At 31.5% G+C, this 24768-nt stretch overlaps 2 protein-coding genes and 2 long non-coding RNA genes across 5 annotated transcripts; 2 read left to right on the top strand and 2 right to left on the bottom strand.

The window, feature by feature from the left end:
* Nucleotides 1–304: 304 nt before the first annotated feature.
* On the bottom strand, nt 305–5052 carry LOC108478894 (sugar transporter ERD6-like 6). The gene is made up of 18 exons (XM_017781350.2): nt 4739–5052; nt 4574–4636; nt 4397–4486; nt 3661–3720; nt 3502–3567; nt 3297–3362; nt 3134–3209; nt 2887–2951; nt 2697–2789; nt 2520–2600; nt 2354–2438; nt 2140–2186; nt 2003–2065; nt 1751–1810; nt 1492–1557; nt 1280–1339; nt 780–894; nt 305–552 (listed from the first exon to the last, which is right to left on the bottom strand). The coding sequence occupies exons 1-18, from the start codon at nt 4925–4927 to the stop codon at nt 440–442; spliced, it is 1458 nt and encodes a 485-aa protein (XP_017636839.1). The 5' UTR covers nt 4928–5052; the 3' UTR covers nt 305–439.
* Nucleotides 5053–7625: 2573 nt separating this feature from the next.
* On the top strand, nt 7626–9926 carry LOC108478426 (zinc-finger homeodomain protein 6-like). Its single transcript, XM_017780885.2, has one exon. The coding sequence runs from the start codon at nt 8862–8864 to the stop codon at nt 9753–9755; it is 894 nt and encodes a 297-aa protein (XP_017636374.1). The 5' UTR covers nt 7626–8861; the 3' UTR covers nt 9756–9926.
* A 6179-nt stretch (nt 9927–16105) lies between these two features.
* On the top strand, nt 16106–19760 carry LOC108478754 (uncharacterized). Of its 2 annotated transcripts, XR_001870345.2 has the most exons (4): nt 16107–16337; nt 16489–16554; nt 19122–19254; nt 19471–19760. It is a non-coding gene; the product is annotated as an uncharacterized LOC108478754 (long non-coding RNA). The 2 variants fall into 2 exon arrangements; XR_001870344.2 differs by having other exon boundaries at nt 16106–16337; nt 19122–19760.
* Nucleotides 16653–18275, bottom strand: LOC128283631 (uncharacterized). The gene is made up of 2 exons (XR_008274026.1): nt 17795–18275; nt 16653–16888 (listed from the first exon to the last, which is right to left on the bottom strand). It is a non-coding gene; the product is annotated as an uncharacterized LOC128283631 (long non-coding RNA).
* Nucleotides 19761–24768: the final 5008 nt, after the last annotated feature.

Raw genomic sequence — 24768 nt, 5'->3', positions numbered from 1 at the left:
TAATATTTGAACTCAAACTATTTGCATTAGTAAATCTTAAATTTACTGCTCAATCAAAGCTTTAATATAATCTTTTATATATATATATATATATTATTTTAATATGTACGTTTTATACCTCTATCAATTGTATATTTATTTTTATACAATTTAGTCTATTTTTTCATTTTAATATCATACATATATCACGTGTTTTTATTAATTAGTTTCAAATCATACATTCCAATATTTATTATATGTTATTTTTAAACACATGTTGATATTTTAAATTCATGATTTTCACACTCTTATGTGTGTAATAGAATTTTAATAATAATAAAGTGCATCTTTATCCATATATTCATTACATGTGTTGGAAACAAGTTTAGGGAGAGATTGAGGGAGATAAATGCATAATATAAAAAAAGTCAAAAGATTGGATGTACAAATATGCTATTTTCTATCTGAAGGAGGATTGAATTTCCTCTAGGCTTCTTCCTTTTGTTTCCGGAACGCAACGTGCCACAAATATAATGGTGAAAGCAGCCAAACCAGCATAAATTGTGAATGTCCCTGAAACCAAACCATGTAAGCTTTATTTTCTTTTATCTTACAGTTAAATTTAAATTTAAACTATATTTTAAAAATTTTAAATAGTAATTTTAGCCTCACCAAATCAAATGGTTAATTTATTTATTTTTTATTTTTAAATCCAAAACGTGCTTGAAGTAATTATTAAAATTAATCCATGTCACTTGGGTGAAACGAATTGAAATTCTGCCATTAAATGTTGTACATACCTCCACCACTCCAAGAGAGAAGCAAGTTTGCAGTCATGGTAACTGCCCAAGCCGTCATCCAGTTGAACAACGTCGCTACACTGCCGGCTAGACCCTTAATATTTACTGGAAGTATCTGAATGATGATTTTTTTTTTCTATGTTAAAGGAACATTTTATTAAGAAAATTACTGAAAATGCACAACCTAAACTGCCAATTCTATACTTATATTCCATAAATATTAAATAATGTTTTCTAAATATTATAAATAATTTTAATATATATAATCAACCTGTGTATCACACGGGATAAAAAACTAGTTAAATACTATATTTAAAGGTAGGTATGATAATATTTAATTTCTTTTTCTTAAATTTTTCAATTTGATAAAATTATCTTTTGAGTCCATAAAATTTGTGTTTTGAATCTAAAATTACAAATTAATTCCAACTTTTAATATAAATTTTGCATCGAAATTCTGCATTTTATTGAAGATGAACATATGAGAAGAATTTGACTACCTCGGACATTATAACCCATGGAATTGCTCCTACACCCAAACAGAAGGAAATTGCAAAAGTCTAGATGGAAAAGAAAAAAAGTCAATCAGATTGATCAAATAACTCAGTCAACCATTTTCTTAAATGTAATTTGGATAAATTGTGGTAACTTGCAATAGAAAGAACCATAATTGAAATGAATCCAACAACATGATGTATGGAGGAAATCTTACCACAAGGCCCACCAATGACATTATTCCCATTGCGCTGTGTATGACAGAATCTTCTAAGATGTATCCCTGCTCTCCATCACAATACAAGAGGAAAATGGATAAAAATGTTATCTTACCGGGATTCCAGTTTGAATGTAGGACATTTGTGTTCGTTGAATTTCTCATATTTGAATATGCATTGAAAAATGGTTACTAAATTGTTGAAATTTGCATTAGAAGATATATTGAAAAATAATTAAATGAGTACATTATCACTAACCTCAACGTAAAATGCCGTGGCAACAAGGAGCAAACTTAAAGTCATTCCAGACGAAGATATCTGCAAAATCATTTGTAAATTATTCATTTTATTTATTGTTATCTTCGATTTAGTTTATTATCAAGGTAAATAATTATGTTATATATTCAAATTCGGATGCAAGTATCCTATATTCGTATATATTTGACATGAGTATATTCAAATTTTACAATTTTTATGTATTTTAAAAATAATAAAAGAGAGAAAACATGCCATAAGGAGCACCCTGCGACCGGCTTTGTCTACCAACCACGTCGTCACACCAGATGCAATGACCTACAACACACAATACAAATTTCTTTTTTTTCCAAAAATAAAATAAAATTTACTGAACAACTTAGAGATGCTACCTGAATAAGACCAAGCCCAAACGTGGCCACATTGCTAGATTTAACCCCTGGGCAACCAAAAGGCAAAGTTACATACAGATGTAGCACAAAAGCTTTTATACAATGAGAGCAGTACTCAGACGAAAATGGGAAATTCATTGTATTAAACTTGCGTATATATATATCCTTTTACTAGGGCTTGTGTTAAACATCAAAGAAACGTTGTTGTAATTACCAGCTCTTTCGAAGATATTACTGGAATAGAATAAAACAGCATTGATGCCACTGAGTTGCTGAAGCACCAATAATCCAATCCCTACCTGCGGCATACCAATTAGCACTAAAACAAAAGACGGTTCCCTCGAAGGACAACACATGAAATAAAAAGATTCAAATTCTACCGTCAAAGGATACCAATATCTTCTTCGCCTAAGATCTGCAAATCGAATTGTTGTTGTCTTCCTTGATGATGCTACGGCTCTCTGCAGGGAACAACAAAAATTCTCGTATATAGGATCGATGTGTAAATATAAATATGAGCAGTTAGCGGTTGTATCGATAAGTCAGTACTTGTATACCTTGATATCATTAACTTCAACAGAGATATCCGTATCAAAACCACGCAAAACTTGCAAAGAGGCTTCAAATTCTTCCGTCATTCCCATTTGTGCCTGGTATGCAACCCAGTCCCGAAACAACAACATATATACAAAAGAGATTATAAGAGGTCCAATCCAATACGAATGATAGCAATAGCAAGTTTCATACCAGCCATCGAGGAGATTCGGGTATGAAGAACAGCCCAGGTATCAATATTAGACATGGTAATATTCCTACAAAGAAGAAAGATGATGTCAATCTTTTAATCATAACACTGAGCATCCGTCCACCCATGGTAGCTTCTTGACCCATGCTCGAGTTCTATCACGCGTATGCATGCAAGATATGATATTTTCAAAATTCTCGAATCTGTTCAATTATTAAGAAAACCTTTTACATATTGTTGGCCACGTACCTAAAACTGCAAGCACTCTCCAATTTGTAAACAATCCCAACAGATAAGCCAGCATTATTCCAATAGTGACTGATAGCTATCCAGTAAACAAGTTAACTCCACCAATCAGTTAATAAAAGTATTAAGTATGGGATACTAATATGGATATAAATGTGGAACAAACCTGGTTTACTGATCCAAGGCTTCCTCTCATGTTTTGGGGTGCTATCTCTGCTATATATACAGGTACCTACACACACAATTAACAGCATGATGCCACTGCTATTTTAACCTATTAATTAAAAATACATATATGCTTATAAAATCGGATTTGATATTTTGTTCTTTTGTCGCCTACTTAAAAGGAGAAGAGAAGGAGTTGAAGTTACCGTGTAAGAAATAATGCCGACACCGAAACCTTCTAACAACCTTCCCATGAATAAAAATGAGGAATGCTACAAATAGCAAAAGGCATAGTAAAATTAATTAGCAACAAGCTCTGCATGGGAGACACAGCAACAATAACAAAAGTGGCGAAAGTGGCTCACATTGGCAAAAGATATGGCCAGCCATCCTATTATGTTTGGAATCGCTGCAATCAGTAACGACTGCAATTTCAACACATGCACACAACATGCAGTATATTCAATGTTAAAAGAAGCATGCATTATAGTTTAAATATAAATACAAAAATGAGGAATATTAATTAATTGAGTTCTAAGCTGAAACATTGCATCAATCAGACAGTAAATAAGAGAAACCAAGAACTAAAGAAATGATAAGATTCAGGATGAATTTCAAAACCTTACAATTATATATATATATATATGATATTTTTATTTTATTTTAACGTATTTATAATTTATCTGACACCATTTTATGTTTATTCAAAGGTTGGATTTATCTGTTATCTTCGTAAGCTAAATATATATGATAATGTTTTAGTCCATTTAGTATAAATGAATTTTAAGAAAATTTAATATCATTCTTTAATGTATTTAATTATTTAATTTTAGGAAATATTTTTCATAATTACTTGGACGTTTCTGTTTGATTTTTTAATAATGTTATTTTCAGAGTTTTTTTATAATCTACATTTTTTTCTTTTTAAATTTGGTATAAAATTGAAGTCTCATTTCAAAATTTTAGTATCACTATATATATATTTTTTGAAAATTTCACATTATATATTTTTAAAATATTTACACATTAATGGGTAATATTGAGGATTTTGGGATTTATACGTCAGATTTAAAATATTAATCGATGAAAATCAATTTGTACCCCTTTTCGGCCAATGTATTCAGCAATTTGACCGCTGGCAATCGCACCAACCATTGCGCCCACATTTGATAACGAACCAAAAATAGAATACTGCATCACAATTTTTTTTTGAGAAAATAAAATCGATTTAAATTGAAAAAAAAATGAAATGGGAATTTAAGTGATTCAAATTTAGACCTCTGAAACCGAAAGCTTGAGATCTTCAACGATTTGATCTTGCGTAGGTGAAGAAAATCCACACTGCATTTTCAAATTTGAAAAATCATTTAAGAAAAACCTAAATTTCACAGTTGAACACTTAAATCAGAAACAGAAAAAGAGAAAGATGAAGAAATTTTGTACGGTGAAGCCAAATTGTATAGGGCCCAAGGCGACGATGAGAACACAGAGGACGACGGAGATTGATCCATCGCGAATGACTTGAGCGGAGGAGCTCATAATACTGGACTGCCTCATCCGATACCAACTTCCGGTATGTAGAAACGGCTTCTTGAGATCGCGGCCATCTTCAGTATCGTCACGGAAACTCATCGAAGCAAAAAAATGGCGTATTTGAACGATAGAATTTGGAGGAAAAGTTGAAGCTCAATCTTTTGATTGAAACAGACAAACGAAAAGGAATGCTGAAAATGAAGATGCTGAAAATGAAGAGGACGACTGTTGGCAATCGGTTAATATTCTTAAGTGGAGGAAAGAACACGTGGCGCCATTTTGGGGGTAATTAACGGTATAATTGTAATTAAAGATATATTTTTAGTTTAATTTGTTAATTAAAGATCTTGGTCGGGGTCTTGTCCGTGGTTTCAAAGACTAGATCCTATTACAATGGCAACTTTATTACTATTTTTGGATGACTTGCTCGAGTTTTTCAAGCTTTGGAGGGACTGATTTTGAGACATCAAATTAACTAAACATTAATGAAATCTCCACCGCAAGCCACCGTTATTACCACTAGAAGTACCGTCAAGTAGCTTGCCTCCAAACGGAGGTCCACGCCGCCACCGAATCCCCGCAAAGTTTCCTCACCATTTCTTTGTCCAGCGCCGCCCTCATTTCCGCCCATTCCCCACCGAAACTCCTCTTTCCGAATCCCGTTACCTTCCAAGAACCTTCATTTCCCTTTGAGAAAATAAATCCAACAAACAGTTCTCTCTTTTTTTCCCGGAAAAGCTAAGAAAGATTGGCGTCTCAGCTCACAAAGATAGCTACCTCTCTCCACCATCTTTCAGATAAGTTTCCAACTGGTTTGTCGGTCCAAAAGTTTGTGATATTTTTCGCTTGGATCAAAAGCTCACTTAACTCGCTTGGGTCCAACTGATAATAACCGAATCTTAGAATTATTTGGACACAACAAAATATCGAAATACATTCTGTGATTAATGATTGTGTATTTCTTAGGCAAACCCAAATATAGTAAGCAGTCCATGCTTGATTCTCACTCTACAAACACAAAACCCTAATATGGGCCGCCGGAGATAATGGTCAAGCATTAATCGTTTTGATCCATCGTATCAAAATGGATCAACTTTGAGTTCAACTAGTGCTGCATTTTTCCATAAATAAACTTTCGAGGGGAAATATATAAGATCCCATCAAATTAATAATCTTAAAACGAGTGAATCTAAGATTTAAAATATTAGAAATTAATATAAATTGTTTATAAAATTTAATTTGAATATATAAAATATATTTTAAATGTTAAAACCACTTATATAAATTAATAAAATCTTTATTATTAATAGAATAATTGATTCGTATGTAAAGTATTGTTCTTTTAACATATCTTTTTATTATTATCACGATATGTCATGTTAGTATTATTTTGATATTAATAAATATTTAACATAGACAATAATTAAAGTATAAACAAATTATGGTAATCCCATTAATGAATTTTAATTTGAATATATAAATTATATTTAATAAATATAATAATTAAAATAAATGAAAGACAATATTATAAATTGGAACGAAATGGGCTTTTTGTTTTTTTAAATTACTCTCAATGTTATTTTGAAAAAATAACCCGACTTGTTTATAGGTAAAAGTTTGAGTTGAAAAGCTAGAATAAGATTAATTTTTTGTTTTGAAATTCTAGAATGAGATTAAGACATAAAACTAAGTAGGATGTTTTGGGGGAGGGTGTGATCTCTATTACGACAAAAAAGAGAAAGTGGGTTTAAGAAGAACATTGAAATGGACCACTTCATTAATCCATTTCACTTTGTTTGGATTTATATGAAATTGTAGGTCGTACTGGGAGATAAGTATGTCCTACAAATGAACTCTTTAATTAGGAAACTTAGACGAGGGTAGTGCAGTAGTGCTCATACTCTTTTGCAAAATCGAGTAGTGAGTTGACTGTTGCCTCTCCACACAGCTAACCATTTGATTTCCTCTCCTACTTGGATTGATGATTAAAGAGGGAAGAAAACCCCAGGCTTTTTACTCTCACTTTACAATGTAGATTAATGCCTTTTTATTTAAAACCGGTGTTATGAATATTGAGTGAAACAAAAAGGGGGTTTAATGGCAGAAATGAGAATGGGAAAAAGCTCATCTAATGTAATGTTTGATGGATGGCTAGAGAAGCAAAGCATGGACCTAAAAGGAGGTGGGAGAATGCGTCAAAACACTATAGTGCTGTGTTGTGCAGATCCTTTAAAAGCTACTCCATCTCTTTATATTGGCCAACGTGTCAACACTTTTTCTTTTTTTATTTTTGGGGGTACAAAACGTGTCCACGCTCTTACCACCAAGACAAATAGGAAAAACTCAAAGTAGACGTTGAAAAGAGCAACAAAATATGTAACCCAAAAATAACCCCACAACTAACCGATGTTCGATTCGAGAAAATCCATTAGATTTAGGATGAGTTTGGAAGGGTAATTGAGAGGATTGTATTACATTTAGTCTATTTTTATAGTATTTAATTTTATTATTATTGTTATTTTTATATTAATTATGGATAAATATATCGCTTATTTAAACTCACTTTTAACTTTAATGAAATAGTTTTACTGGGTTAGATTTTGGCATGGATGACACTTTTGAAGGTTGGGAGGTTGTTGTTTTTTTATATTTTTTAAAATATCTTTAATCTTCAGAGTAATGTTTTAAGAATTCGTAATTAATTATCTTATATTACATTAAATTTAAGACTAATTCCAATAAATGCGTTTGTATCTCTAGTAGAGCAAAAAGTTAATAGTGGACTTGCAGAGAAAAATAAAATTGTTGCTTGCACCTAAAAAGTAAAACAGGGTTCAAGTAGAGAGAGAAAGAGAATCTGACACACGCATACACACACTAAAAGGACAAGTGCAGTGTTAGCTATGGATCACCATTCCCGCACTTCAACTGCCGCTGAACACAAAAGATAAAGGTCAGGATGGGGTCCTCTCTCTCTCTTTTAGATCATCCATCCATCTTTACCTTAACTACCTTTGTTTAACAGATTCTGTAATAATTATAAAGGTTTCATTGTCTGGTGATGTACAAAATCCCCAACCACTGTTCAAAACCTGTCCTAATGTGGGTTCTTGAGGTTGCAGGAAGATTTCAGACCCAACGTTCATCACATACTAGCTAATATTATTTACATGTCTTTTAGTATCAAAGTTTACGGGTTTGTTTGGAGTTGCAGTTAGATTAGAGAGAGAAGAGAGAATTAGAGAATGGTCTTTAAAAATAAAAATAAGGTGTTAAGGAGGCAATAATTAGGAGCTGGGCCAGTATTGCAGGTTCTGAGAGGAACTAACGTGGCCTTGTCGGTTGTTCTGTAAGAGTACTAGGTCTCTCAATGGCACCAGTCGTTAATACTAATCACTAGTTGTTTTTAGTACAAAACAACCCACCTATTCCTTTGTTTATATGGATTTTATTTGGATCTGATGGGTAAGTAGGAAACAAAAGCTCCCTCACATATCTCTATCCTTTTTCTTTTAACCTCTTTGTCCTGGATTTAAACTCCTTTTACTTATCAGTTTTTTAAGATTCAAAGTTGAGTTTTTTGCCTTCCTTAATCTATGCTAAAAAACAAGTTTCCTTCCATTTCCATCTGCTGCCTCATGCAACTGCTGACTTTCTTACATCCAACAACACACCAGTTCTTATCAGTTTAATTCATCAAAGGTAAGTTCTCTTGCAACTTTTAGCATATTTTACCATTAAGGCCCCTTATTATTTATTCCCATTTCCAGTTTGAATTTTCATGCCAAATTTATGGTTTTTTATATAATTAATCCCTTTTAGTCCTTCAAAAAATCTTCATTTGTCTACTCAAACACAATTTCAGGAAACAGGTTTTGGGTATTATTGCTTATTCCTTTAATTAAGTGAATAAATGATGGTGAATTAGGGTTTAAAAGATTTTAGTAAATGTTTTACTACTATATTTTAGTTTAATAAAAGGTCAGGGTGTCTGAGATCAAGAGTTTTTTATACATTAGAAATCATAGTTTTAATGGAAGTGAAAGGCCAAGATAAGCAAATGGGGATGCCGAGCTCTTTTAGTGGTAATAATAAGCTGAACCAAGCTGATTCTTCCTTAAAAGTTTCATCTTCTTCTGCACCTATAAACCAATCAAGAACCCTAGATCAATACAATGAATCAAACCCATCACAACATCAAATAGACAATCCCAGAAGCAATCCAGATCATGACCGAAATCCAGTTTCAGCTCCGATTCCAACAGTTGCTGCTCCAACATCAACAACTATAAGCTCAACTCCTTTGATAAGATATAGGGAATGTTTGAAGAACCACGTTGCCAGCATGGGCGGTCATGTCGTCGATGGCTGCGGAGAATTCATGCCCAGCGGCGAAGACGGTACCCAAGAAGCCTTGAAATGTGCAGCCTGTGAATGCCATAGGAATTTCCACAGAAAAGAAATCGACGGCGAAACACAATATCCCGCCACAAGGTGTTGTTTTACCTACAAAAACAATGAGAGAAGAGGACCCGTTCATCCTCAACAACCAACACCTCTTCGTCAACAAAGATTTTCCCTTGGATTCTCTAACAGTCCGTGTTTGCCAATTGCACCGGCTGCGATGATGAACTTCGGTGGCGGCCCGACGGAGTCATCAAGTGAAGAACTGAACATGTTTCATTCTAATGAAGCAGGAGGTCGACAACCATCATATCCACAGTCATCAAAGAAGAGGTTTCGAACAAAGTTCAGCCGAGATCAAAAGGATAAGATGATGGAATTTGCTGAGAAATTGGGTTGGAGAATCCAGAAACAAGATGAACCAGAAGTGCAGCAATTTTGTGCTGAAGTGGGAGTTAAGAGACAGGTTTTTAAAGTTTGGATGCACAACAGTAAACAAGCTATGAAGAAAAAGCAAATGTAAGGAAGATTTTTGTACCATACCCTTTAAAATTAGTAGCAAGTCCTTGGAGAATGTGTACATTGAGAGAATAAATTTAAGTCAGAAATGTGCATAAAGAAATAGATTAGAACTCTTACTATAATCCCTGATTTTTTTCAGAAAGTAATGTTTGTTTAATTAACATCATTTAAATCTGGCATTCTTCTTCTTAATGTTTGTTTATTGTATTTCAGATTCGGACATATTACGGTTCTTACAAACTTTCGAAACACATAAAGATTGTACTTCTTTTTCCCTAAAACATCTAGGATTTTTATGTGCAACATATTTTCTTCTTTAAGGTGAGTAAATTAATTAGAATTTAAATAAAATCAATAATTTAATTTAACAGTCAACACATTCCGCTAAGAACATATATAAGAGTGTGACCCATGACCCATTATTATTTTTTTTTCCCCATTCCGTGGCTTCAGCTCTTTCACTAGTTTGTAAATAAATGGTGTAGTTTACTTTTATGCATGCAGATATTTTCAACCTTTTTTCCACCACTTCCATTTGACATTCACTCCTTAATCATGGTATCTTTGGTTGCTTCAATCCCTACCATAAAAGCCGGGGCAACGAGAATTTGATGGGTTTTTTACGATATCAACATGATTATATAGGCATCATACATAGATCCCATTTCTATGGTTAAGAATTTTTTGGATGGAACCGAGTTTTTGTTGTTTTGGAGCTACAAATTGGGCCATGTTTTTACATGGCAATCCTGATTTTACTCTCTATGTTTCAAGTGTTAATGTATATTGGCCCCATCTTTGAAGGAGACTTATCGTAATTGAGAGATTCTTTTGTGGTAAAGACTGATGGAAATGTGGAAAATGCTAGACAATCACTTGGATATATATATATACACACATTTATCTAGGAGATTAATTGACAAGTATAATTTAGTCAGATTAATGTCAACTGTGATATATATCAAAGATGCATAGTAAATAAATTGGAAGAGGGAAAGGATTGTATGAAACAGTGACGTCACGTCATCTGTATCCCTTTCTAATAGTTTTAGAAATACTGATGTGGCATAAAACTATTGGAAAGGGAAACAGATGACGTAGCGTCACTATTTCATTCAATCCTTTCTCATTGGAAGAAAGGACATTTTAGATAGTTCAAAAAAGGGTAAAAGAGTTTTTAATCCTTAAACTTGATACTTTTTTTCAATTTGATCCTTCAATTCTTTTATTGGATCATATGGAATTTGACAACTTCTCTCCACTTTTAGTTCATATTAATCTTTAAATTCAGGGACTAAATATTAGCTTATACCTTTGAGAAACACACTATTTATACAAAGCCCAACTATTGAAGGAACCATAAGAATACTAATATATATCTTAGCTAGTCAGTGATTCATTTGTATGAAATTGTTTCAATCGTACCATATATGGTGTTTGGCGTTGCACCGGAGACTCCTCACCGGTCATTCAAATGAAACATTAAGTAATGGCAACTAGGGATTGGGTTAAATATTAAGTGATCGATAGTTAAGGAACACTGTTCAGCAATGTAAATTATGGAGGTACAAGTAGGTGAAGGAAGAAAATAAAAACAAAAAAAAAAAACAAAAGGAAAGCATTAATTAAGTCCATCTGAAGGGAGAACAGCTGCCAAGAGTCGCACATAATCAATAGGGGAAGGTTACTTAAATCTAGTATCAATAACTTCAAATTTCTAACATTTGCAATTTATTTCTTATCTTTAACCTAAGTTAATTTTGTAAATATATAAAAAAACTCAGCTAAGATTTCTATGTTCTAAACTACAAAACATATTTCGTATTTTCTTAAGAGTAGGTTCAAATACTGCCGCATCCTTTTTCTTTAATTCTTAAATTTTTAATGGACAATGTCATTTTTAAAATCTAAAAATTCTTACTGTCTGTCAAATATTTTTCTCTAATTAATATGTACTTGACAAATTGATGGGTTTGTGTTGGATTTGGGAAGAAATGGAATAAGTTCATGTTAATTTTGGGCTTTTAGGTCAACCCAATTAAGTTTCGTTTTATGGTACATCATTTTTTTTTGGGTAAACTGTTAAAATAGTCATTTTTATTTGTCTCAAGTTACATTTTAGTCACTTATGTTTGAAATGTTATATTTTAGTTATTTACGTTAATTTGTTATAACATTTTAGTCACTAAATGTTAATCTCCGTTAACGGTAAGCTGATGTGGTATGTTAAATCATCATTTCAAACAAAAATTTTAGGTTAAATTATACAATTGGTCCCTATATATTTTTTTTGAGCAATTTAATTTTTTTCTTTTACGTTAAAAGAGATGGAGAAGGGAGGAAAATAGAGGGAGAAGCAAAAAATAATAGAAAATAAAGAAAAAAAATTTAAATTGCTCAAAATGAAAAAATATGAGGACCAATTGTAAAATTTAACCTAAAATTTTTGTTTGAAATGATAATTTAACATGTCACGTTAGCTTACCGTTACGCTGTTAACGGCAATTAACAGTTCAATGGCTAAAATGTTGCAACATGTTAAAGTAAGTGACTAAAATGTAACATTTCAAACATAAGTGACTAAAATATAACTTGAGGGAAACAAAAGTGACTATTTTAATAATTTACCTTTGTTTTTCCTAATAAATTTTTATGCTTGAATTTACTTAGATGCTTGATATATAATGTACTAATATGGTTGAAACACAAAACAGAATGACCTCTCGAAAAGGATTAGTAAGTTAAAACAATATTATGATTATATGATGAAATGGAATCAAATAAGTTAGATGTCATGAATTTATAGTTTTATTTTCTGAATTTTGTTTACAATGTGATACCATTCTAAGTCACTTTAAGGGGTGGTGACATGTAAAATTTGTTTCATCTATGTGAAAAAATGAGAATGATGAGTCCCTAAAATAACAGGCAATTAACATTATAAAAAGGAAAAAGAAAAATGAACACTGGATGTACTGCCGAGTAATGAAATAACGTAAAGTAGAAGTGTTTAAGTTGACTTGGGTTTTTATTTATTTGCCTTTTTAGTAGGCTTTGATTTGGAATCTATTTTTACTATTTTTTAAATTAAAGATTGAGTTTATCTTCTTTCTGATAAAATTGTACGGTACATCTTAGTTAAATTCATTTATGCTTGAATTTGCTAAGATTCTTGATATATATAATGTGCTAATATGGTTGAAACACAAAACAGGATGACCTCTTGAAAAGGATTAGTAATAAGTTAAAACAATATTATAATTATATGATAAAATGGAATCAAATAAGTTAGATCACTTTAAGGGTGGTGACATTTGAAATTTTATTCATCTATGTGATAAAATGAGAATGATGAGTCCCTATAATAACATAAAATTTAACAGGCAATTAACATTATAAAAAGGAACACAGAAAAATGAACATTCGATGTTTAACTACTGCCAAGTAATGAAATAACGTAAATTAGAAGTGTTTAAGTTGACTTGGGTTTTTATTTATATGCCTTTTTAGTAGTTTTTGATTTGGAATCTACATCTCATTTACTTTCATTTTACTATTTTTAAATTAAAGATTAAGTTGGGATTACAAGTTAATTTAACTTAACTACTTATTTAATTAATTAATTATAGAAATGGGTGAAAAGAAATATTAGTTTTCAATAACGAAAACTTTACTAATTATAAAAAAAATAAGGTAAGGAAAAGAAAAACAATAAAACTAGTTTTTAGAAAAGGAATAAAACTAGTTTTTATTTACTAAGTTCGAGACAATAATTTTATATTTACGAAACTTTGTTATCATTAAATTAAACAATCGTAATAACTCATCTCTATCAAATAAAACCTAAAACTGCTCATACTTTCTTTACTAACTCTTCACTCAAAAGAGTTAGTCAATTAATCACCAAAAAAGTAAAACACTCAATACAATAAAATAAACAAAAGCCGGTTACAAAGAACTTTAAATGTATGGTAGATTTCCAACTCTCAAAATCGTGTAGCACAAAGGGAAAGTAACGCCTATTTATAAGCTGAAATATAGCAAAATAATCTTCTTAAATCAACAAATAAACCTTTGAAAAAAATCTCTTTGAGAAATCAGATAATTATCTCTAAATTAATTTCTTAATCACCAAAGAGATAATAATAAGAATTCAATACTTATCCAATAATCTCAAGCGAATTAAGAAGCAATTGAGTGTCTTTGTATTATAGCTTAATCATGCTACTTGTTTTATCAAACATGCTAGACTCAACTGAATCAAACTCAATTGGCTGAAATTTTTTTCAAGGCTCATTTTATCATTCCATGGAAAAAAATACTCATTCTAACATAACATGAAAGGAGTAGGTCAAACTTGAAATTAGGTGGGTTTATTTATAAAAAAAAAGAAGAGTTGGGTTTTATATTCAGAGTTTAATCTTACCTCAACCCAATTTGTTTTTTAATTATCTATACTATGTATTAGGTCTTTAATTAAGTTGGTGTCATAAGCTAATTGGGCATAAATTCATTTGAATAACAATTAAAATATTGTTACTTTATGAAGTAAGGTTCGTTTGTTTACATGTAAAAAGTTTTACGGAACATGTATTTTGCATTTTCCTGTGTTCGTTTCACAGAAAACAACTTGGTCAACGGAAAATGATTTACATGTCAATGTAAAGTAAGTATTTTACAAGAAAAATGACTTACTTTTTTAAAAAGCTTAAGTCATTTTTCGGAAAAGAACTCCTTTATAGGTATTTTTATATAAAATTAACTTAAACCAAGCTTAATATTGTTATATTTAAAATATTAATATAAAATATTATATTTTTCAATATTATTAAACATACATATTTAATTACTTACATTTAGTGATATAATAAATTATTAATATAATTAATATACTGTATTATTTTAATAAATTGTTTAATATTTCAATTTTATTTTAATAATAAGTATATTAATAATAAATATTTTGTAGTATAAAGGTTAAAATATGTCATAAGTCTGTACTCTTCAAAAATTTGCAATTTAATCTTTGTATTTTTATTTTCAAGAATTAAATCCTCTACTTTTCAAATTTGAAAATCAAGTCCAATTGTTGACATTGTTAAATATTTTTGTCAATATTTTTTATGTCATATTTTTAAATAAAAATACTCATTTAGTAGTTATGTAACTAAAAATGACTTACCTGAATTTAACAAAATATTTTTAACATATGTAAAAATAATGTAAAATATAAATTTATAAATATAAAATAAACTCAATTAAGTAACTAAAAGATAAAAAAAATCTCAAATGTATATTTGTTTAATTAAAACAACTTTTATGAAATATTTTAAGAAATTTGTTAAATAACAGAAAATATTTTACAAAAATTCATCTAAGCACCAAAAATATTAACTTTGTTAGGAAAGTAAATCATTTTCCAGAAATAATTTTTAAAAGTCATTTTAATGAAACAAACATACTCTAAAATATATTATTTTAAAAGTATTTTTACCTTTTATATTAAAAATAGAAAAAATACATACATATAACATAATTTAAGCTTAAAACATTAAAGCTTTGTTTGGTTTGGTTTGGTTTCATTTTTATTTTTATTATCTATATTTAAAATTGGAAAAATATGTTTGATAAATAAAAATTGAACTTTAATTTTAATAACGAAAAATGAATACATTTTTATAACTATTTTCTCTAGTTGAAATAAAAACCACCTTTATATGGATTCGAATCAATGTATCAAATGTAATATTTAAAACGGTTGTAAAGGAAGAATATTTTTACATTTATATGGGTTTGAATAAGAGTTAATTAATTTAAATTTAAAAATAATTATTTTTATCATTCTCATTTTACAAAACATTTTTAGTCAACTTTTTATTTTATTTTAGTCTCACATATTTTCATTTTCATTTCTTAGAAATCATTTTAACATTTTCAATCAAATTCATTTTTACTCATATAGTGAGTTGTCATAATCCAAGATAACATGAAATACTTATATTGATTTGTTATATAATTTATATCATAAATAAAATAATAAACATAAATAATATTATTGAAATAAACTAGGCATAATCTCTTCTTACTTTTAAATAAAAGAAAAATATATTTTAGCGTATTTAAATACATATGTTCTTTATTCTTCCAACAACATCGATGTCAATTGAGTTAAGAGTCTATTGATATAGAGAAAGATAATTTTAAAAATATAATAAAAATAAACAAAATGACATGCTATTATTTTCATTAAACAATAATATAAGCATAATTAAAGAAATATAAATTACATAATCTATAAAAAGAATCAATGTTTGTTTCATTTAATTTGATTTCTTATTAAGCAGGAAAACGTGTGGGAAAACAAGTTCCCGCCTTAAAACCATGCGTTTATTTTAAATGCAAATTTACGTTTACACAAACAATTTCATTTCATTTGAATTTGGATTCCTTTTTCGACTTTTGTCCTCCTTTTTCCCTAGAAATTCATCATAACGATACACCAGATTCCTTCTATGCGATGGAAAATGAGAATCGGATCGCTTTACGAATCGTCGAAAAATCCCCGATATTCTATAACGATCAGGTCGGTATTCCACACTTTATTTGTAGAATTTCAGAACCGAGCCTTTTGAATTTTCATTTATAACAATTTCATGTTTGATACTGAAATGTATACAAATAATTCTCAAGTGTTACCATCTTTTTCGTAGTAATTTTGTTCTTGAATTCTGCAGGTTATTATCTTATCTGCTAGATCTACAGGATTCTTCGATTGGATTGATTTTCCAGAAATTAAGCAGGTTCGTTTCTCTTCAACGGTTTCGTAGCCTGCTTTGTTTATAATTTAGTATAAACTGATTCGTTGGCACTGCTTTTGTGTTTGGAAAGACAAGGTAAATTACTATATAAATATTTAACATTTTAATTTAACTAGACAAAGTCAAAGGAAAATACAAAGTGATAATACAGAAAATAGTAATAGCAGCATATACTGTTACAGTAGGGATTTTCTTTTTTTCTGGGGGAATATCATACAATGCTAGATTGCTAGTATTTCTGCGATTGTGCGACTGAGGTCTCTGGTTTTGCGAGTATCATGTTCTTGTTCATTTTAGTATTTAACTCTTTGGGAACCTGAAAGACAAGGGGAATATAGGTTAGAATATGGGAAAAAGGAATTTTATTGATTTTTCATAGCTCACTGAAAACCTTGAAAACGAATCCAAAACGATCCAGAAAAGGGAAAAAGAAACATTATCAGTTTAGGCAATAATACAGTCAATGTTTCCAAATAAGTTGGAAAGCAATTGGTTTGGTCCTGCGTAAAGACAAAATGCATAAAATTTTAATAAAAGAATGTTCCAAGTGACTGAGAAAGCAAGAATAAAGATGGTGAACTATTGAGTTGTGTGCTTTTTGAGTGGCCCTTTATTAAAATCAAACAAAAGAAGGTGGTCCTTTTTTTTATTATACATGGGAATCTTCTGAACTGGTATAAAGTAAAGGACCAATCTCATATTGAGTTCCTTTTGGCTTGTAGACAGGATAAGTTGTTCCAAGGAGTTTTGTCCTAAAAAGAACATCAAACATAAATGATAATTTGAGAAGCAGCTAGTTGAACTGGATGGTTGGAATGCCACGGAAAAAGAAAATCTGATTTTATATCCACTAGGGACTTAAAAGAGTTCTTATTCCCATTTTCAAGATTATTTTATATCCACTAGGGACTCCAGTTATCAATGTTTAAGGACTTCGGGAATGGCGGTATATGTCTAAGTAAGAGTTTCTGTGGGTATGTGGTGCTAGAAGGATAAGGATATAGTTCATGGATCCCTCATTGGTAGTTCTTAGAAGTCACTGTTTTATCGAATGAACTCCGTAGAATTCGGCTATTTCTTACAATAAAGAAAAAAAACTGCATTTAGGATGTGAAACTCATGCATATGACAGGGTTCTTCACTTAATTAACTGAAGAGATTTAAGTGTTTGTGGATAACTTGCAAATACGAAGTAGAGCACATTGCCGTTGTTTATACTCACCGCTTTAGCTGTTGCTTCCACTTGGATATGGATAAGGGTAGCGGCCAGACTCAATGTCTTTGAGATCCCTGACTAGGGCATCATAGTGCAGCTTGACTTCCTCAGCAGACTTTCCACCCACAGCCTTGGCAACATTGTGCCAGCGGTCAGGAGTGTCCTGGTCATATTTAGCCAGAGCCTTCTCGAACGTTTTGTTTTGTTTAGGTGTCCAGGAAGAGCTAGAGCAACGTGAATTAGTGAGAAAATTGGATGACATAAGTGAAAATAAGTACAACTGAAAACAGAGGGTCTTTTTAACAAGCTTCGGATCAGAATGACAGGCTAAAAAATTAGAGAACTATGTCAATTACTGAATTTGAAAGAGTGAATAAATTGAAACTTGTATAAAGGGAAAAGATGGGGTTATTTCTCTCAAAGAAAATTACTTTAACTTGAAGGAGTTGTATGGGAGAAATGAAGGGAGCTCCTTATAAGCAGGAGGAAAAGTGTGGTGGGGTTGAGCCAGTTGGGCGAATATATCCTCCAAAACGGCAGAGTATAAAGTGACCCGTCTCCATAGGAACCACAAGATGGAGTAGTACAAGGAACAAAAATTAAAAAGAGAAGAATTGGTATCAAAAAACAATCTCTATAATTTTAAAACCAGACCGTATTCCTTGATTAGCAGTGGCAAGTGGGATTTGCCTTGCTAGTTATTGCTTGCTAGTCAGTGAAAAGAAATATCATATACAGATACCATTAGCTGGAGCAAACTCATCCTCTGTTGTGTGTTATGAAGCATCAATTAGCAAAGCAGTAGCTGCATTAGTTAATCATAATTAATAAATTTTCTTTTAGCATGAAAGTGGACATCAGAGGGGTATAAGCCATGATAGTTAAAACTTGTTATGCTTTACCCTTATTTTGCTGTTGTAGCAAGTTTTTCTTTCTTGCTTTGGATTTTGGAATAAAATATTAATTATAGAAAAACAAAAAGGGATAATCAGAATAATTGAAACGTAAGGTCAATAAAACCGAAGTTGATCAGTTTAAGAATTTTTGGTAAGTGCAAGTGATTTACTTCGTCATGGTCGCTTTTTCGTTTTATTCTTGGGTTACAAGCATGTGAAGAAAAATTTCACTCCTTTTTCCTTTTATTCTTGGGTTACAAGCATGTGAAGAATAATTTCACTCTTAGTTAACCTTGGGTAATGGTTCTAGTCTTCTAACTGGGTTTTAGAGACATTAACAGCTCGTCAGTATTGATTTTGACATGTTTCTAACGAAGTGTTATAAAATAATACGTGTTTCACTTTTTCCCAAATGAAAATTCAAAACCTTGAAGCAGCTGCCGAAGTTATGATGAATTTCATGTGAAAGAAAGATGATGATGTGCCTTGCTTATTTAACTGAAGAAGACGGGTGAAGTTTAAGTTAATGATATGGAGTTTTGAAGCAAAACCAAAGGCGCATATTGATTCGTAAGGTTTCGTTTTGGTGTTTCAAGTTATACATACAAAGCCATAATTGTTTATTGTGTGAATTAACGGTCTTTTTGCTCAGCTCTCAGTTAAGTGCAATGGTTGGTTCCAACTGAACCATGATAGCTAGACGAAAGATATAAAAACTTTTTTGTTATTCTTTCTTAATTAATCGTTTCTGATTCACCGGCTTTTATCTCTGCAACTCCTTACCAGCTGAATAAAGACTTCCAGGGAAGCAGAAGAATAAAGCTTCAAAAGTCTAATTAATTGTATTTGTTATAATGTATACCATGAATAAGAGTTGCTTCTCAACTTCCAAACAACCATGGTTATTTACTTTGATCAACTAGGCAATCACCTCTTGAGCATGTATAAATCATAAATTGCAGTGATTAAGTCAGATCCACCTTCTAATAGCTTTTGACAATGATCCTGTATCTTTCCAGCATGTACTTAGGTTCTCAGTGTTCTTAAGATCTATCTATTTTGTATTGTTACCAAAATGAACCATTCATGTACGGGACAACAAGGCGATTATTTGATGTTCTTGGAGGGTAAAAAATGCAAACCAGCATAACTTTACTACCTTAAAGCTAGGGCTAGGCTAATAGTAGGAATTAGAGGTGAACTAAACTCGGTTTAATTTGAAAAAATCGAAAAAAATTTAATTTTGAGTTAATCGAATCAAGTTATTCGAGTAAACTCGAATTAGAGTTCAAATTAAATTGAATTTACAATTAGAATAACTAGAATAATTCAAATAATTCGAATAACAGATTGGTATAAATACTCTTTTGGTCCTTGTCAAGTTTAAAATTAGCAAATTAGTATTTCTTAACAAAATTTACAAAATTATTTAAAAATAATTTTAAAATTCAAAATATTTATAAAATTTTCAAAATTTATATTTTTAAAAAATTATAAAATTTTTAAAATTATAAAAAATATATAAAGAAAGTTAAAAAATAAAAATTTCTAGAATAATAATTTTGGGATCTAAATAAGATAATTAATGATTCAAGTTTATTATACTAAAATATTTTTTATTATTTTACTTTGAAAAAGTTTTAAATATATATTGTTTCAAATTTATGGGATCTAATATGAAATTAGTTTTTTTTAATTTAACTTGAACAATTTCACTTGACTCGATTTGAGAAAATTTTAAATCGAGTTAAGATGATAAAATTTGACTTGTCAACTTAAAAAACTTTTCACTCGATTCGATCGAACCCTCAGGATCAAACGGATAAACTTAGATTTCAATTCCATTATTTTTTCTGAACCTGAGCAGATTGTGACTCGGCATACCTCATGTAATACATCAAATAATCAAGGTCAATAGTACTGGGAATTTGTATTATTTGTCAATGGCACCCTACTGGACCGCTACCAAATCTTGAAAGATCTTGATGATGAATCTTATCATTTGCGGCCTTTAATCTTTTTACTCCGTGGCTCACAGATTGTGACCATTGATTCTTCCACTTGCTATTATTCCCAACAAGACATGGACTGAATTCTCACTAAAATCTATACATATATAAATATAAATTACCGTTTGAAAAGTGAGGCATATGGATTCTCAACCGAAGATAATATCTCGGCATATACCTAGAACCTTGCTAGCCGACTGTGCAAGTGGTAGGATGAACAGACCTGTTGCAAGTGGAACTGTGATCATGTGTATGTATCGCAGTTAAAATCTAGAAACTGCTTTCTAACAACCGGACTAAAGGAGGAACGTACGGAAATTTTATCCAGTTTTCGTATCCTTTTATATCTAACTAGCTATAAGCATATATGTGCTGATTGTCTTTACTACGCTCATGCTTAGAAATTATACTCTCTTTTTAGTTACTCAGTTGCATCTTCTCACTCACTTGATCAATATTTCCTTTTTGTACAATGGTTAAGTGACAACAAGGTTCTGGAAGCTATGGCAGTCAGAACCTACATTATTCCAACATTTCATTTTTCTTGAAATATCGGTCTTGACACGTATTTAGACATCATACTGGGACCTCTAAGTTTGGGAAAGAAAAACATATATGTGTTGAACACATACTGTTTGACACTTCCACCCAAATCCAAATAACATAAGTTAGAACTAAGAATTAGGGTTTTTTTTCTTCTTGTTACACAGTATGAGTAGTTGTTACTATTGGCTAGTTGGCGTCAAATAATAATAGAAGGGTAGTTGTGGGGGCTAACCGTTGGGTGATAGTGGCTTGGGGTTAAATGTAGAGCGAATATGCACTATCATTTTACCTCATCTGTCTAAGATTTTGGAATCATATCTCCGCTTTCCTTCCAAAGTAACACGGATGGATTCCCATTTTTTACCTTGATAGAATTGTTCTCATTTGGTGGCTGCTGCTTTGAATTTACCTAAAGAAGTGACTGAAATTGTCAAAAGAAGATGCCTAGATAGCCTTCCTGTTCCTTTGTGGTTAGATTCCATATCAAAGAACAGAAGATGTCTGCAATAGACCCATACAGAAATTCAAGATGTAAGTTCATTAGTGGCTGAATATTAGGATTCTAATCCAACTTGTTAATAATGAGTCAATCAAGCAGTAACGCTTAACCTTTTGGTTCGAAGCTAATGAAAGTAAATCCACTAATTTTGTCTAGTCTACATCTGCTAGCATAAGCATGGAACATTTTTCTTAGGGAATTTTTGAACAAAAGAACAGATGGCTCAGGAAAAAATGTTAATAACAAGTGAATCTGATTGAGGGAGCAAAAGAGATCTTTCAATGTTCTTTCTTTGCTTCAGACTTTGGGGTTCATTCGCATGCATGCTAGTCTATGATAGAAAGTTAATAGCCAATTTTAATATCTTTTAGAGATGGCAATAGAGCAGGACAAGTGCAAACGTTGTCAAATTCACCGTCTCTTCAAATGTTATATTTTCACCCTATATAAAGGTAAAAAGATAACTTTATATGATGGGTGGGACAGGGCGAGAAGTAATTAACATAATTATTCTTTTTCAAAAAAAATTCACCCACCCCATCCTGCTTCGCATTACATCTACTGTTCAAAAACAAAAATTTGCCCCATTCGGTATGAATCTGTTCAAAATCCATTGAATAGATCAAGTTTTACCATCCTATCTAACCGCATATCATAATGGATCGCTTGGATAATATAATGAATCAATTATAGAAGGGAGGTTAAGAAACAGTAGTACTCTTGTATCGTTATCAAGACCATGATGAACCCAACTGGATGCAGTGTTTTTCCACCTCTTATTTGCATGTTTGTATACTTTCTTCTCTTACGGCCTCTGCTCTCTGGGTTATATGTTAGGTTCTGAGCCTGCGGGTAGGTCTAGTTCATGGATATCGCCTTGTCACTCACTAGCCATAAACTTGGATAGGGTGTGGGACACAATACTTTATGTTTTTTATAATACTTTTTCTATAACCTCAAAGCTGGAGGTTTATGAAAGAACCAAAATCATTGAGGGGGATTATCATCAAGTTTGAGACAAACTTATATGGAGTATGATTAGTACACAGTCAATAAGATCTATGGACCAACAAGCAGAGTTGTTTACAAAAGCTTTACCTGGTTCTAAAAAGTATTTGTAACCAACTGGGTACACATAAAGTATATTTTTCAGTTCACCAATACAGAGAAGATTACTATATTGGTGATGGGTTTAATAAACCTCATCACGTAGGTGGAGACAAAAAAGGTGGCGTTATCCCATATTCAGCTTAGGTTTTATACATATAACCAAATAATTTCAAGTTGGATGCTTAATAACTCTTTCATCATAATTAGGGTCAAATGTGCATTACCACATATAACATTTCCTTCATAGAGGGGTTGTTTTCCTCCTAAACTTACTTTCAGATAAATTTAATTTAGTTAGTGTGGTTAGACTTGGATTTTTTTCTCTTTATTAACATTGGGGTTAACAAGTATTATGCCTGGTAATATTCTTTCTCCTTGCCTGGGAAGGGTTCACTTCCCGGAATGTGGCTACAACATCCTCATACTATAACTAAATATAGTTAGTTGGTAAATGATTTTTTCCGGCTCCAACACTAATTTTGATGGTTTAGTTTCTTAGATTTGAATATGTGTATAATGCATCTGCTATAAATTTTTTGGTTCTATAACTCTTGAGAATTTACAGCTGTTGGCAACTTCTGAAGTTCTTCGTGTAATTCTTTTTATCTATGATCAGATTCTGGTAAGTTGTCAAATTGGTCGAGAGATCACAAATAGAACACGTTTGTATACAGGGATTGCCGAGGTAAACATCATTGCCTTCCACATTTTTTTCATATAAATGCCCGGTTTGCTTCCTGCAAATGCAGGGAATTGTTCTTACTAGAAAACGATCTCAAACCTCAGAATATTTCATGACTTCGACTTATTTTGTTCTGTGGCTGATGTAAAGCTAATAGGTAATTGAAGTTTCCCGTAATACAGATGATAAACTCATATCCTATGCTTTCTTCGCTTTTAAGTTCTTTAAAATTGATGGGCCCTTTTAGTTGTTAGGCAAGTTTTGGATAATTGGTAGGTTCGATGAGTAGTTGGCAAGGGACAATAGCCAGTGGCTGGGTTGGAACTCAAATTAGTCTGATCAGCTTAAGTTATTAAGGACCGAGGAGCCTTCATGACGAAATCTTGTGGAGATATAACCATATGAAGTTGGTAAACACCCTCCCAACAGGCCTCTTGACGTACGTTACAACTCTTCCCTTCGCTGCATCGTTGTAATTATTTCCACCTATTGTTTTAAGCCTTAATATTGAACGCTTTGATTTATGGCCTTTTGTTGTGTTATATCCCTCTGAATCATATTTCTGCAACTGCAACCATTTTCATCTTGGAACAAGGACTCTTAAAGCCTTACATTCCGTATACGGTGGAGTACTGATATTGAAGACCTAGTATGGGCCAAAAACAGAGATGTACCGGAATTTCATATGCCTGTATCTTAAGTTTCATGAAAATAATTGTGTTCGATTTATGTTGCTAGGCACTTTTGGTTAATATAAACAGTTTATAACCCGGAGAACACAAGTGAATATAACAATGAATTATCGAGGTAAATTACACTTGGCGTAATGTCTTGCAGTAGAACTTTTAAATACATATATACTGCAAATCGTGGCTTTGTCAAATCACTTGATTGGTAGGGATAATCATGTCCGCCAGATCGAAGTTTATGGACCTCAACCGTGATTTACAACAGATTCTTTACAACAGATTCTTACTTTTTTCAGTGCATCAGTTCTTTGATCACCAATATTCTAGATTTAAACCCTTTTTTTTTAATGATGTATTGCAGGAATCTTATTCCACCCCACCATTCCAATTTACCTCTAGGGAATTCATTACATGCCCCACTCTGAGATGGTAAAATGTGATCTAATAGCTTGCTTTTCGGTCAAAACTAACGTCGAATATGATTTCTGGAATCTTGTTCTAAACTGAAGAAAACTAATGCTGTTACAAGCCATTATTTTGAAGCATCCA

Source organism: Gossypium arboreum, chromosome 11, assembly GCF_025698485.1.
Source record: "Gossypium arboreum isolate Shixiya-1 chromosome 11, ASM2569848v2, whole genome shotgun sequence".
Classification (NCBI taxonomy): domain Eukaryota; kingdom Viridiplantae; phylum Streptophyta; class Magnoliopsida; order Malvales; family Malvaceae; genus Gossypium; species Gossypium arboreum.
Note: the sequence above shows the minus strand (reverse complement) of the source record. Positions and strands in the feature narration are given on the sequence as shown.

What these genes read in the sequence shown, in the direction of transcription:
- LOC108478426 (XM_017780885.2), top strand. Translation starts at nt 8,862, where the DNA reads ATGGAAGTGAAAGGCCAAGATAAGCAAATGGGGATGCCGAGCTCTTTT.
- LOC108478894 (XM_017781350.2), bottom strand. Translation starts at nt 4,927, where the DNA reads ATGAGTTTCCGTGACGATACTGAAGATGGCCGCGATCTCAAGAAGCCG. An exon ending in CCGAATCTCCTCGATGGCTG is followed by an intron (nt 2,790 to 2,886) that starts GTATGAAACTTG and finishes GTTGCATACCAG; the next exon opens with GCACAAATGGGAATGACGGA. An exon ending in GATATTGGTATCCTTTGACG is followed by an intron (nt 2,439 to 2,519) that starts GTAGAATTTGAA and finishes GGTATGCCGCAG; the next exon opens with GTAGGGATTGGATTATTGGT.